This window comes from Simochromis diagramma, unplaced genomic scaffold, assembly GCF_900408965.1.
Source record: "Simochromis diagramma unplaced genomic scaffold, fSimDia1.1 OVJJ01000407.1, whole genome shotgun sequence".
Lineage (NCBI taxonomy): Eukaryota > Metazoa > Chordata > Actinopteri > Cichliformes > Cichlidae > Simochromis > Simochromis diagramma.
The window spans coordinates 63,379-78,746 of NW_024387330.1; the positions used below are offsets into that span (position 1 = coordinate 63,379).

Genomic DNA, 15,368 nt, shown 5'->3' on the forward strand with positions numbered 1-15,368 from the left:
TTGTTGTTGTTGTCCTGTAAGCACAGTCTGCCTGTGTCTTTTCTCTGCAAATGAACATTTTCAGCCAATATAGGTAATACATCAACATGGCTGCCGTGGCTAAGTTAGGAATATTTATAATGTCATTTCCAAAACTTGCATATGATCTGCAATTTGTAGCAGATCTACTGACTGTCACAGAGCAGCTGGAGCAGTCTCAAATGCAGGTCAGTCCACTGCTGCCCCCTGTGGCCAAGTGCCATAGCTAATGCTGGATGAACTCGTGACACATGTGCACCTGTTTCTATGAACACATTGAGTCTGAGTGGCTGCACTTACACTGGTGTATTCAACATATTGAAAGATGCCAGCAATGTGGATTGTCAAGACTCAAACCAATCCACATTGCTGGCGTTGCATCTTTCAATGCCAGCAATGGCAGGTATCAGTGCTCAAACCTTTTGTGTTTGTTTCCAACAAGTTGCCCACCTCGGGAAACAAAAATGTGTTCTTTTACTTGTCAGATGAACATATGAGACACTTTGACTCTTCAGTGCAGTGTGGAGCCTAACAAAGATCTGTTTTGTGTCCCAGCTGATCAGCAGGAGGAGGAGAGTCTGACGGAGCAGCAGAGGAACATTTTCAGCTACTTGGATTCAGCTCAGCCACTACAGAGGAAACAATGAGCTCAACACAGAAGGTGACAGACAGAGCAGGACCATATGACCAAAGATATTTATCACCATATACATCTGAACATTTGCCATAACGATGTAGCTGACGATAGAATTGACACCAGACAAAATACTTTACAGCTGCACAACTTTATTAAAAAGCCATCAATGTATTTTCACTGAAACAAGCAGCTGTTGTTTATGTGTTTATGTACTAACAGCTGGAAACGTTTCATAGAGCTGTGTTTGACAGAAATGAAGGAGAACATATTTAGTTCATTTGTTTCTACATGAGCTCTGTGTGATTTGATGAGTATCTGAGGCTGAGACCACAGGACTGTGAAACATGATTGTTGGGCTTCATTTCTGTGCTGAACAGTCGTTTAAGATTAGCTGTAAATAACAATTAGCTGATGTTGTTCATGAGACTAAAGTCATCTCACTGTGGTAATGTAAATATAATATGGCCAATATTATAGTTATTATATTGTTGGCATTACTAAATTTGGCTCAATGCTTACATATATGTGTAAAAAGCAAATGTAGGAGCTGTGATAACTGTGTCTGATAGAATGAAGAGTAGACTGATAAATGAAATATTCCTTTATTGGGTGAGAAAATCAGACCATGTCATAACTGCTGTAAGTCACACAGAATAGATATCAGAGCCTTAAACAGGCTGACGTCTGCTAAATGGGTCAAACTGGGCAGAAAGTCTACAAACACATAACATCCTTATAGAATATGATGTAACACTATAGATCAACTTAGCTCAGAATATATAAAGCATATAAACAGTTACAGCAATATGATGCAACAAACACAGCAGCTACTGATCCAAAATACTCAAAGCTTCATAGTCAAAGGAGCTTGCAAAGAAAAGCGTCTGGACTTCTTTAAGTTACTTGAAGATGTTTCACCTCTCATCCGAGAAGCTTCTTCAGTTCTAAGGTCAAATGGTGGAGAGTCCCAGATATAAACCTAGTGGGAGTGACCCCCCACAGAGGGACAAAAGGACCCGCTGATGATCCTCTAATCGCCTGAGCCAAGGTGTGAAACTGGGTGTGGGCCCCAATCAGCCAGAGTTTCGGGTGAGTTCATTGTGAAACCTGGCCCCACCTTATCATGCGAATTCCTGAGGTCAGATGGCCCAGGATGTGAGTGGGCGTTAAGGCGTCTGGGAAGGCATCTCAAAACTGGATTATAGATGGCAGAGAGTTGGTGTCGTAAACCCCCGCCTCTGTTCAAAGATGGTCGCTCACAGTGGACATAGATGGCTTCTTTCACTGCTCTTTCAAACCATCTGTCCTCTCTGTCCAAAATGTGAACATTGGCATCCTCGAAAGAGTGACCTTTATCCTTAAGATGCAGATGGACTGCTGAGTCTTGTCCTGTGGAGGTGGCTCTTCTGTGTTGTGCCATGCGCTTGTGAAGTGGCTGTTTGGTCTCTCCAATGTAGAGGTCTGGGCATTCCTCGCTGCACTGTACAGCATACACCACATTGTTAAGTCTGTGTTTTGGTGTTTTATCTTTCGGGTGAACCAGTTTCTGTCTGAGTGTGTTGCTGGGTCTGAAATGCACCGGGATGTCATGCTTGGAGAAAACTCTCCTGAGTTTCTCTGATACACCGGATACATAGGGGATGACAATGTTGTTGCGTCTGTTCTTCTTATCCTCCCTCGCTGGTGTCTGGTCTTCTTTTCTGTGCCTCTTTGCTGACTTTAAGAACGCCCATTTAGGATAGTGCTTCCTTTACGTGTGTGTTCCTTCTTTTGTCCTTCAGGCTTTGAGGGAACATGTTCTGCCCGGTGGTGTAGGGTCCGAATTACTCCAAGTTTGTGTTCCAGAGGGTGATGGGAGTCAAAGAGGAGGTACTGGTCTGTGTGTGTGGGCTTCCGGTAAACTTCGATGTTGAGGTTGCCGTTCTCTTCAATGTGCACAGCGCAGTCCAGGAAAGGCAAACAGTTGTCCTTTGTGTCTTCCCTGCTGAACTTGATGTTTTTATCCACAGCGTTGATGTGCGCAGTGAAGGATTCCACTTCTTGTGTCTTGATTTTGACCCAGGTGTTGTCCACATATCTGTACCAATGGCTGGGTACTCTTCCTTTGAAAGAGCCAAGAGCCTTCTTTTCCACTTCCTCCATGTAAAGGTTGGCTACAATAGGTGACACGGGGGAGCCCATGGCACAGCCATGTTTTTGTCTGTAAAAGCCTTCGTTGTATTTGAAATATGTAGTGGTGAGGCAGAGGTCTAACAGGGTGCAAATCTGATCGGGTGTGAAGTTGGTCCTGTCCTCCAAGGAGCTGTCTTCTTGTAGTCGTTTTCTGACGGTCTCCACGGCCTCCGTGGTGGGTATGCAAGTGAAGAGAGAGAACTGAAGAAGCTTCTCGGATGAGAGGTGAAACGTCTTCAAGTAACTTAAAGAAGTCCAGATGCTTTTCTTTGCAAGCTCCTTTGACTACGATGACCTGGATGACTGAGAACCTTCACAGACTCAAAGCTTCATAGAACTGAAACCAACATTTATTTTTAGCTCCATCCTGCTGCTGATACAGACTTGAGGTTTCTGAACATTAAACTTGTTGCTGCCTTTCATAGTGTGTAACTTGAAGGCCCTGAGTACTTTCTCCCACACTGGAAACACTGGGATGATCACATTATTTGAACATTACCTAATAAGACGGATTCAGCACAGACAGTTATGTTAAACTTTCCTAGCAGTCCTTCACAAACAGGGAACAGTCTGTCTATTCTCTCCATCTGTCAGCTGCTGCTGGCTCTTCCTCCTCCTCTTCCTCACACACTGCTGAGTTTGTCCTGGTGGATCATCAGGGCCCTGTTTCAGGAAGCCGGTTTAGTGGAAAAACTGAGTAAGTACACCCTGAGTTAACGAAAACTCTGGGTTTTCGGTTTCACAAAGCGAGTTCAGCTGAAGCCTGAGTGAGTCACTATGACGACACACGCCGTGAAGCTAACCTGCCCCCTAGCAGGTTTACTACAACTAACCCTGACTGTCTCCGCCCCTTTGTCGGAAACCTGACAGTAGGAAGTGTCGGACATGGCGTGTCCCTTCCTTGAAGAGCCAGTAGATCGTGAAGCCCAAATTCTCCGCAGAGCTCTCCGCCGGGAGAGAGTGATCAGATCGCGTTTGGACATTTTATCATTTCCTGATGATTTCCTGTGTGAACGTTACCGTTTTTCAGCACAATCTATAAGTTATTTGAATAACATCCTCAGGCCATATATTACGCATGTGACACATCGCGGACATGCTCTCAGTTCATTACATATTATTTGTATTGCACTTCGTTTTTTTGCAAACGGGAGCTTTCTGTATAATATTGGTGACGCTGAGCACGTTCCGCGGTTTCAGTGCTGTGGTTCTGTCTAAAACCTGACTGGAAGGCATCGTAGCAGTTATTCTGTTTTAAGAAGTAACTGAGCTGTTGAGAAACTGCTTTTTTCAATGATCTTACTTAAAAATGGGAGATTTGAGATTGCCCTGTAGTTGTTCATTGTGTCTTGTCAAGATTGTCCTTTTTCAGTATAGGTTTGATTACAGCAGTTTTAGTGATTCTGGAAACACACCTGATAATAAAGAAAAGTTGACGATCTGTAACAGGTCTGACTCTAAAGTCTTTGAGACCTTTTTGAAAAAACTTGTTGGCAGGACATCTAAACAGCAGGAGGAGTTCAGTTGACCTAAGATGTCCTCCAGGTCTTTGCTGTTAATCGGGTGAAAACTGTTTCATGGTGTTTAAACAGTTTTTTGGTGGACACAGTACATATCCTGGATCTGCTGTTGATGTACCAATTGCTTGTCTAATTTTTTGGATTTTTTTCTGTGAAGAATTTGGCAAAGTCATTGCAGGCCATGGGCGAATGAAGTTCAGCTGCCACTGACACAGGAGGGTTTGTTAGCTTGTCAACTGTAAAAAATAAGACCGAGCATTATGGCTTTTTTTAGTGATGATGTCAGAGAAGTAGGACCTCCTTGCACTCCTCAGTTGTAAATTATAATTGTGAAGTTTCTCTTTATAGATGTCATAGTGAACCTGCTCAGCTTTCCTACACTCTCTTTTTTTCATTTTTCACCAGTGTGGAGTTTCTCCATGGAGACTTTTTCCTTCCAGAGATAACCTTCACCTTAATGGAGCAATAGTGTCCATACATTTAACATGTTAGCATTGAAGCTATTGACGAGCTCATTGACTGACCCTCTGGACAGGTCAGGTGTTAATGGGAAGACCTGCTTAAAAATTGCACTACTGTGTTCAGTTATACACCGTTTTGTGATCACTGCTGTTGATATATTTGTGTGGGCTGAGATTTTACTTTCAAAGAAAACACAGTAATGATCAGACACGCCCACATCAGACACAGTAACCTTTGAAATGCTCAGGCCCTTGGAGATCAGTAGGTCAAGAGTGTGTCCTCTATTATGTGTGGCCTCTTTTACATGCTGAGTCAGCCCAAAGTTGCCCAGAGTGTTACTCAGGTCTTTAGTCCCTTTGTCCTGAGGGTTGTCCACATGGATGTTAAAATCCCCAACAATAATTACACAGTCAAAATCAACACAGATCACAGACAGCAGTTCACTGAGGTCATTAAAAAAGTCTGTGCAGTATTTGGGAGGCCTGTAAACATTAAGAAACGCAACTTTGGATGGGGCCTTCAGCTGTAAAGCCACATATTCAAAAGACTGAAAACTTCCAGGAGATAGCTGCTTACATTGAAATGATTCATTAAATAAGACAGCAACCCCTCCTCCTCTCCTGCTAGCCCTGGCCTCACTGATAAAACTGTAGTTAGGAGGGGTCGTCTCGATGAGAACAGCTCCACTGTTACTTTGGTCCAACCAAGTTTCAGTTAAAAACATAAAATCAAGGCTGTGCTCAGTGATTAAATCATTAATTAAAAATGTTTTCCCAGCTAAAGATCTAACGTTTAATAAAGCCAACTTAAGTGTTTTAGAGGGCATTACTTGTCCCCTCGTGTTTGGGAGCAGTCTGTGGCACACAAGGTATGTTTACTATGTTTAAAGATCTTTTAGAGTGCACCTCTCTGTGTTTTGACCAGGCCACATGTCTCCTTCTGTCACCTAAAAGTACAGAGATTTTAATAAAATTGAATTGAATTGAAAATGCAAACTTCATGGAGAATGTTTGCTGTCAGGATATATCAATGATAAAGCAGAAACCCATCCAGTCTCTTCCACTAAGACCACAGAGGGACAGACAACCACTCTCACTCACACCTGCATGAAGTTTAGATCACCAGGTAACCTAACTGCATGTCTGTGGACAGTGGGAGGAAACCGTAGAGAGTAATTCTGTGGGAACACTGGTTATGGAAGCCTTACAGTTACACATATGGTTACTGACAATAAACACGACCTTAGAGGCAATTTCAGTAATGAAGACCGAGTTTCTCCCTCCATACAGGATGAAAACATGACATCACAGCAGAGATTTATATTTAAAAAGTGAGAGTGTGCACTGAAAGTGAGATACAAACTTGAACTTAAATTACGAACATCAGAAAAAGATGTAGGTGAAGTCTGGTAGCTGAAGTTTGTGCATTAGAATAAAACAACCAAACTCCTGGAGTTGGAGACAAGTGAACAAGCTGAGGATAATAAACCTGTCAGAGGGGCTGAAGCATCAGAGCTCTTATAGGCTGGGTCTGGATTGTCCTTTGATAAGAGTTACAGAACAAAGTGTGTTTTAGAAATGCTGGAGTTAAACATTAAAACTACCATATATTTACTGAGTGACTGATGATCATTTAATTCACTATTTAAAAAAAAATGTTACAGTGCTCTTTGAACTCAGCATTTCTGATTTATTTCCCATGATTTTAACAATGAAGCGATGACAACATGTTTACTTACAGAGCTTTGTTGGAGGCTTTGACCACTGGCAGCATTCTCAGAAGAGCCTCCTCTGAAGCAGAGTATTTCTTGAAGTCAAACTCATCCAGATCTTCTTCTGATGACAGTAAGATGAAGGTCAGAGCTGAGCACTGAGCAGGAGACAGTTTACCTGTGGAGAGACTTCCTGAAGCCCTGTATTGTTGGATCTCCTCCACTAGAGAACGATCATTCAGTTCATTCAGACAGTGGATCAGATTGATGCTTTTCTCTGCAGACAGATTCTCACTGAGCTCCACCTTGATGTACTGGACTGTTTCCTGATTGGTCTGTGAGTTACTTCCTGTCTGTGTCATCAGACCTCGTAAGAGAGTCTGATTGGTCTGCAGGGAAAGACCCAGAAGGAAGCGGAGGAACAAGTCCAGGTGTCCATTTGGACTCTGTAAGGCCTTGTTCACAGCACTCTGGTAGAAGTGTTTCTCTGCAGATTCTCCTGTTTCAGACTTCTGGGAGGTTTGTTGTTGTTCTTCCAGCAGATTGAGTCCAGAGTTGATGAAGGTCAGATGGACATGAAGAGCAGCCAGAAACTCCTGAACACTCAGATGGATGAAGCAGAACACCTTGTCCTGGTACAGTCCTCTCTCCTCTTTAAAGATCTGTGTGAACACTCCTGAGTACACTGAGGCTGCTCTGATATCGATGTCACACTCTGACAGGTCTGATTCATAGAAGATCAGGTTTCCTTTCTGCAGCTGATCAAAAGCCAGTTTTCCCAGAGACTCCATCATCTTCCTGCTCTCTGGACTCCAGTGTGGATCTGTCTCAGCTCCTCCATCATACTTGACCATCTTCACTTTGGCCTGAACCACCAGGAAGTGGATGTACATCTCAGTCAGGGTCTTGGGCAGCTCTCCTCCCTCTCTGGTTTCCAGCACATCCTCCAGAACTGTAGCAGTGATCCAGCAGAAGACTGGGATGTGACACATGATGTGGAGGCTTCGTGATGTCTTGATGTGGGAGATGATCCTGCTGGCCTGCTCCTCATCTCTGAATCTCTTCCTGAAGTACTCCTCCTTCTGTGGGTCAGTGAACCCTCTGACCTCTGTCACCATGCCAACACAGTCAGGAGGGATCTGATTGGCTGCTGCAGGTCGTGTGGTTATCCAGAGGCGAGCAGAGGGAAGCAGTTTCCCCCTGATGAGGTTTATCAGCAGCACATCCACTGAGGTAGACTTTCAAGGGTCAGTTAGGATTGTAGTTTTGTGGAAGTCCAGAGGAAGTCGACACTCATCCAGACCATCAAAGATGAACACAACCTGGAAGTCTTCAAAGCTGCAGATTCCTGCTCCTTTGGTTTCAGTAAAGAAGCGATGAACAAGTCCCACCAAGCTGAACTTTTCCTCTTTCAGCACATTCAGCTCTCTGAAAGTGAATGGAAATATGAACTGGATGTCCTGGTTGGCTTTGTCTTCAGCCCAGTCCAGGCTGTATTTCTGTGTTAAGACTGTTTTCCCATTGCCAGCCACTCCCTTTGTCAGCACTGTTCTGATTGGTTCATCTCTTCCAGGTGAGGCTTTAAAGATGTCTTCTTGTCTGATTGTTGTTTCTGGTCTGTCTGGTTTCCTGGATGCTGTTTCAATCTGTCTGACCTCATGTTCATCATTGACCTCTGCAGTCCCTCCCTCTGTGATGTAGAGCTCTGTGTAGATCTGATTCAGGAGGGTTGGGTTTCCTGCTTTAGCGATGCCCTCAAACACACACTGGAACTTCTTCTTCAGGGTGGATTTAAGGTTACGCTGACAACGTCCACTGGGAGTTCCTTTAGAAATAAAGAAAAATATATATATTGAATTTAAGTACTTATCAAGGGTACATGACCATTTCTTTCCTGCCCAAATTAAGTGCTTGTGAAGAATCAGGTCAAGTTCTTGCAACATTATGAAATTTTAGTTTTTCCATTAGCTGATATATTTATAGATATCTTCTTACTGCTCAGTAGACGATCAGCCTGCTTATTCAGCTTCATTCTCTTCAGGATGTTTGCTGTGATCTTCACAAATGACTCCTTGCTTGAATTATTATAGTTGAACTTTTTCATTTGTTTTGAATCGAGTTTAGGCTCACACTTTTGATATGACTCTAGAAAAACAAACAAAAACATAATAACAGATCCATCACAGTATTATTAAGCTGTTGCATGGTTTGTTTTTTGTGTGTCTGTCTTTTTCTTCACCATCATGTGTAACTGAAGCCTTTTTTGTATTTATTAATAATTCACCATCACATCCTGTCAGATGTTTAAGTTACTTCATGAGAAATTTTAACTAAGTACATGGGTGTTAAAGTAATGTTTTTCTGTATATCTAACCAGTTTGTAGACATCAAAGGCCTGTTTATTTTTTATTTTAGCAAAACATCCTCTGAGGCAAGAATAAATCAACTAATTAGCAAAAACAAAAGAAAGAAAACAATTCAATTCGATTTGAATCTGGGAAATTTTGACAGTCAGAAATCAGTACATTTACATATTTTTGTATCTATAAAAAGGAAGCTGACACATGCAAGACTTTATCAAAGGTGTGAGCATCACAACAGATGCCTTTGTGTCAAAGTAGCTGAAGATAAAACATGAAGGTGATTTTCCAGGCCTGGGATTTTATATTCTGCAGTACATCAAAAATGAAAGAAAATCTTGCGTGCTGCACAATATCGTTTATTATTTAGTAACTATTGATATCTACTGCTAGCTAGTTTATTGTGATGGTGCTTTTTTTTGTTATTATGTTGCTCTTTGTTGTTTGCTTTCTCCTCTGTTTTTTTTTCTCCATACAGGTGACCCAGGAGTTTTTTTTTTTTTTTTTGTTTTTTTTCTCTCTTCCCCCCTTCTCACCATCTCTTCTCCCCTTTGGTTTTCTTTCTTTCTCTCCCTCTCTTTCTTTCATTCTTTCTCCCTGTCCTATCCCACAGTCATGTCTGTCCCGTTTGTAGCAACTGAAAATAAAATAAATTCACAATTATAATAAAGGTCAATCAAATGGACCAATATGGCAAGGCCATGATGATCCACTTGGTAAAATAAATCCGCTTGGCATCTTTCTTGGCCTCAAGACAACAATTCTGATGGCTATAGATCCAAACGGGACAAAAAAAACAAAACAAAAAAAAAAACGAAAGAAAACCATTAATCAACATATGAACGTTACCTCTGATGTTACAGCGGTTTTATTAGAGACACGGCTGAGCGTTTTGCATAATTTTAAAAAGTTTAAATTTGTTCAGTATTGAACGGCAGAAATTAGGTTTTCTTTTCGGAAGAATGTAAAAGGAAAAAAAAACAGCAGCAGACAGGCTGTAAACAATGGTAGACTTGTGCGTAACAAGCAAGCGAATAATGCAGAAAACAGATTTTTAGACGGGAAACTGTTCTTGAAGTACAGAGAGAGAGAGAGAGAGAGAGAGCTGTGCATGAAGTGTGATTTTATTGTGGTGGAAGCAAAACAGTAAAAGTCAGAGGGAATTCATGATGATTGATTGATTGATTGATTGATTGATTGATTGATTGATTGGTAATTTATTTCAACATGTGAACAATATACAGGTACATTTAGAAATGAAAATAAGAGAGAAAAAAATACTATACAAAATACATACAAAAAACGTTCTGATTAATTTACATGTTGAAAGGGAGTGGGAAGAAGTAAACACTTATTTAATCCCACCCCTTTGCCATAAATTATCAGTTAATATTTAGTCAGCTTCCTTACTGATATAATGATGTTTATGTTGCTGCTGGTTCGGTCAGTATTGTTTGGAGAGAGATCAAACTAACAGCTTTAGAATCAGCACAAAAAGGATGTGAACACAAAGCACGGACCCGCCGACACACCAGAATCAGCGAGCTGTCGGCTTTCAGCCCCGACCGTGTCCGTGCCATCAGGTGAGAAAGGCGACATCTCACTGATTCTGGTCCGCGCTGTGTGTTTACGTCTTTGTGCAGAATCCGTGTTCCTGCTCTCATTTACTGTCTTGGCTGTTTGATGGTTGTTGAAATTTTGTGAGGTTTCACCTGAGATTCTGGCGTTTCGGGCAAAATAAATTTAGATTAAAAAATCGATTCAGGATTTTAATGAATCGATTTCACGTCATCCAAGCCAGAATCGATTTTAATCGATAAATCGATTATAAAAACCCACCCCTAATTATTACCAACCTTGGGTTTAATTTGGACAGTGATTTTAAACTGGAAAGTAAATTATAATTGTTGTCTAGTTTTTCAAAGTATAGCGTTTTTTATTTTAGGCAACTGACAGCAGTGAAATGTTTTCTTTCAAATTCAACATTTTTATTTGTCACACACACAACCACACACACAATACAACATGTGGTTTCTAGGCAGCACTTTGAAACAGTGATCCATACTTTTATTTCATCCCATCTGGACTACTGTGATTGACTTTATGTGGGAGTCAGTCATTACTCTCGCATGCTCAGCTGGTTCAAAACACCGCTGCATGAAGAACCTATAAAAGAGAGCATGTTACCCCTGTCTTAGCCTCGCTCCACTGGCAGCCTGTATATTTTAGAGTTCATTTTAAAATTGTTGTGTTTAGTTTTACATTTTTCACAGTCTTGCCCTGCCTTACCTTCTCCACGCCTACACACCTCATCAGTCAGCTGACCAGCTCACTCAGATATCCTTCTCTATCATTGTTCATAAGTTATGGACTAACTTGCTGTTACATGTTAGAGAGCCCCCTTCACTGTCTACTTCAAAAACACATCTTAAAACCCATTTTATTCTTTTTGACCCAGTGAGACTCGGTCTGTTTTAGTTATTTGACCTTTTTTATTGTTTTTTTATATCACATGTATTGTTATTATTTAGTATCAATGTACAGCACTTTGTGTCACCTATGGCTGTTTTAAAGTGTATTATAATTAAAGATAGTAGGTAGGTAACTGCTGTTATACTTATGGGCAACTGTTCATTAACTGGGGCTCAGAGCTTAGTTACACTGCAGAGCTGAGGATACAGAGATACCACATGGAAACAACCTGAGTTCCTATTGGTCAATGCAGGCTTCGTGTGTTTCTACCTTACCAATGGCTCCTGAGACAAACTAAGGAATTATTACCTTGTGATAAACAGGATGAAGATGCCTGGCCTGAGGGTTTCCCTGTTGGAGTAAAGTGCACCATGAATAAGGAACAGTTTGTTTAACAATGAATACATGGCATTGCATGGCTTCAAAATACTCTAAATATAATCTCCAAAAGTTGATTCTGTTCATCTGGACGTAGTGTTTTCTGGGAGAAACGTGTCGTCACTCACCCAGGTGACTTCTTCAGTCTCAGCTGACTGCAGGTTTCAATCTTATAAACAGTACATTTGGATATTGACTGAAACCAGCCCACTGAAGGAACAATGGGCTGGGAGGTCAGTTTCTTCATTGTAATTAAGCAAAATCTCATGACCACTGATTAACAACCACTGATGGCCACGAGTCCCATTGACAGATTTGGGGAATGGCTGCAATCACAGCATGTAAGATGGTGACATGTACGAAACGTTTCTCCCACTGAAAACGCTACATTCAGATGAAAAAACAAATCAACTTTTGGAGATTTACTTACCTGCATGATTGAGCATGCATCAAGATGTCTAAATATAATATTTGTACTCAAACAAATTTAGAAGAGAAAAGACACACAATTGAAAGTTCAGACTAAAACAGCCTCAGTTTTCCATCCATAAACTGTGACAGTGTTGTCCTGATACTGCACTGAGTGTTTCATGTCTTTTTTCTCTGACTGACCTTCATTCATCTTCTTTAAAATCAACTCCGCCACCTCCATTACATGGTGAGTAGTGTATGTCTCCACCATAAGATCCACTGTTCCATGACGTCCATCCTTCCTTGCGTTCTCCAGTCGGCTCTTTTTGATGGTTGTGAAATCACCTCCGGGTCCTTTTTCCAGGTACCAGTGGAAGAGTTTCAGCTCCTCTTCTCCCAAATCTTCCAGCCTGTTCAACAACTGCTCCTCAACAGATTTTTCCATCTTTCAACTGTAAAACATGAGAGAGAACATGAATCTCATCACATGTCCAATGTATTTACTTATTTAGAGTATTTTGAGTTTGAGCAGTTTGAGTTCAGGTTTTGTTCTCAGAGCTTTTATTGAGCCATAATGTCTCCTTTTACCTCTTGAGCCCCAGCGCCCCCAGTACAAAGGGGGTGAACTGCCGTTTAACCCTCCAGCTCTCAGGTCTTTTATGCAAATATGGACACGTATCCACAAAAAGCTCAGAATTCGCCCAAAGAATTCACATCAGCTCACACACACTTTCTACCTGCAGAGGAAACACAAATCATTCATGTGCACATCAGCTGAAATCCTCCTTTCATCATGTGTGCTGTCCAATTATCAGCTGCTTCTTTCCTGCTTCATCTCAGTGTCAGCTGGATGCAGTCAGACAGCAGTGTGAGGCAGAGGAAGCTGCCATCAGCTGCTCTGCTATCAGTCCACTACATGTAAACTCGTAGAGTAAAGTTTTTAAATAATTCTGTTTCTCTGTTACTAAATAAAGTTTTTAGGGGAAGACATGGATGTGTAAACTTCAAATATCTGCTTTAAAACATATTTTGAAAACGTATATTTGCTCTGGCAGGAAACATAAAAACAGGTAACCACCCACTAAGCAGGAAATATTAATCACAGTGACAGTAAAGGAGGTAAAGGGCTGTGACGTCATCACGTACGCTGCGTCCTCTGTGAGCTCTGAGTGAACTCAAAGTACAAACTACAAGTACACAAACACGAACGTAGCTCAGAGTGGCGGACACACTTGGCCTCGTTGGTCCAGCTGTGAGTCCGTTACCGTGAACTATGGAGCGGCAGATTTGTGCTGAACTAAGCTGCACACAGCTGATGTTAGCCAGGAAACATTACACACTGACTTTAATGGAGAGACCGGAAATACAAACACACACAGTTTGTTGTGTGAAGAAATCAAACACAAGCTGAACAAGCAGTAAAGTTCCTAAAGACAAACTGTTAACACAGGAGCGATGGTGATGCATGGAAAAAACCACCTGGTCTCCTTACATACACTTCCCTCAGCCAGTCTTTCATCATTTCCTCATCCATCCAGCCCTTTTCATTTGCCTTAATGATGATTCCTGCTGGAAACTTCTCTTTAGGCAAAGTCTTTCGCTTAAAAATCACCATAGGCGGCAGTTTCTGTCCATTAGCATGGCAGCGAAGCACAACAGTAAAAGAAGACTTTTCATACCCCGTTGTGCGTATCGCTACCGTGCTGGTCCCCTTCTTCTCCACAGTGTGACTCACCGGTAGGGTTGCCAACCGTCCCTTAAAAAACGGAATCGTCCCGTATTTAGAAACAAAAGTACACGTCCCGTATTGAGCTAATAAGGGACGCACTTTGTCCCGTAATACAGTGAGAATCAAAAGTAGTCTATAACTTTTAATGGAATTAACGCTTTGTTTGAAAACATAATTCCCAGCCCCTCTCCTGCTTTGTGACCAATGAGCTGACAGCACACTTATGACAATTCGAGTATGACAATTCAGATTACCGCTCAGCTCATTGGTCGAGGAAAGGTCGCTTACGGAGAAAATACCGGAAGACAACAGATGACCACAACAACAAGCATGGCCAACAGGGAAACAAACGCCGACACTGCGGTGCAAGTCTCGGACGACAGTACACCTAAAGCTGGGCAGACACTGTGCGATTTTTTCAGTCACGTTATTCAGCTCCTGCTCAAACTGCACGATTGACTCGCAGGGGTTAGAAGTTGGTAGGTCACGATGCAGGGTCTCACACTATACCGCCCGATGCTCTGATGCGACCTGAGTGCTCACACTGTGCCTCCATAAAATGAAGGTTATAACAGAAAATCTGTCGCTCGCTCTCCCTCTCTGTTCTGTCTTTCACTCACACAGACACGCACACCACCACCATCAACTTTGCTAAATTGCTGATGAAAAACATGATCAGGCAGCTGTGATTGAGCAGCAATGTAAATCCAACTACTTTCACAGTTGTTGTGGTCGTGATAATTTTGTGATGCCACATCGAAAAGGCTCGGATGAGCTTTCCAAAGTTCTACAAGTTGTGCCTCCATCGCTTGTGTCCAGATCACACGCCGCACAGCCGAGCTGCACCGTCTTTTTCACCGACGTTTACATGTTTGCGCGTGAGCAGTGTGAGCGGCTCACGAGCGATTTATGATCGGGAGCTGCTCGAGGTGTTAATCGCTTCTCCTTACCCCACGTATACTACACGACGCACGATGAAGGCCAAAATCGGGCCGATCACCAAATCGGTCGCATGACTCAAAAATCGTCTCAAAATGGGCCAAAAATCGTACAGTGTAAGCCCAGCATTAGAGCAGCAATGTTTGTTCGCCCAGAGAAAGAAAAAAAGGCTGCGAAAGTACAGGGAGGAATGGGAAAAGGAAAACACTGGGCTGGGAAAATGCACGATAACACCTATAAAGCGCACTGCACTGTGCCAGAGCACTTTTTCCATAGGCATGCTTCTAGTGGTGGGCACATGAAGAACATGAGGGGCGTGAAAGCTCGGGGAACCCTTAACCATTTTTTTTGTCCACCAGGCCACGGCAGAAGCAGATATGGTATAAACACTGGTTTGTTTTTTTAAACCCTCTGGTTAAGGTTAATATGGGCATGTGCAGTGAATATCAGCGCTATGTGGCCAGAAGTGTGATAATATAATTTATTTTGTGTAATAAACAACTGCAAGGATAGATGATTACAACAAATAGATCACTAATACATAAAAGTAATGCATAGA

General features: G+C 42.0%; 1 protein-coding gene across 1 annotated transcript in view; it reads right to left on the reverse strand.

The window, feature by feature from the left end:
* Window positions 1–6,980: 6,980 nt before the first annotated feature.
* LOC120717987 overlaps window positions 6,981–15,368 on the reverse strand; it is a 63,346-nt gene continuing 54,958 nt past the window's right edge. Inside the window, exons 2-6 of the mRNA XM_040006290.1 lie at window positions 12,343–12,593; window positions 11,662–11,703; window positions 8,516–8,665; window positions 8,200–8,345; window positions 6,981–7,052 (exon numbers count right to left, since the gene is read on the reverse strand). Of these exons, the coding sequence (XP_039862224.1) occupies window positions 6,981–7,052; window positions 8,200–8,345; window positions 8,516–8,665; window positions 11,662–11,703; window positions 12,343–12,586 (654 nt within the window). The 5' untranslated portion in view covers window positions 12,587–12,593. The remainder of the gene's footprint in view (window positions 7,053–8,199; window positions 8,346–8,515; window positions 8,666–11,661; window positions 11,704–12,342; window positions 12,594–15,368) is intronic.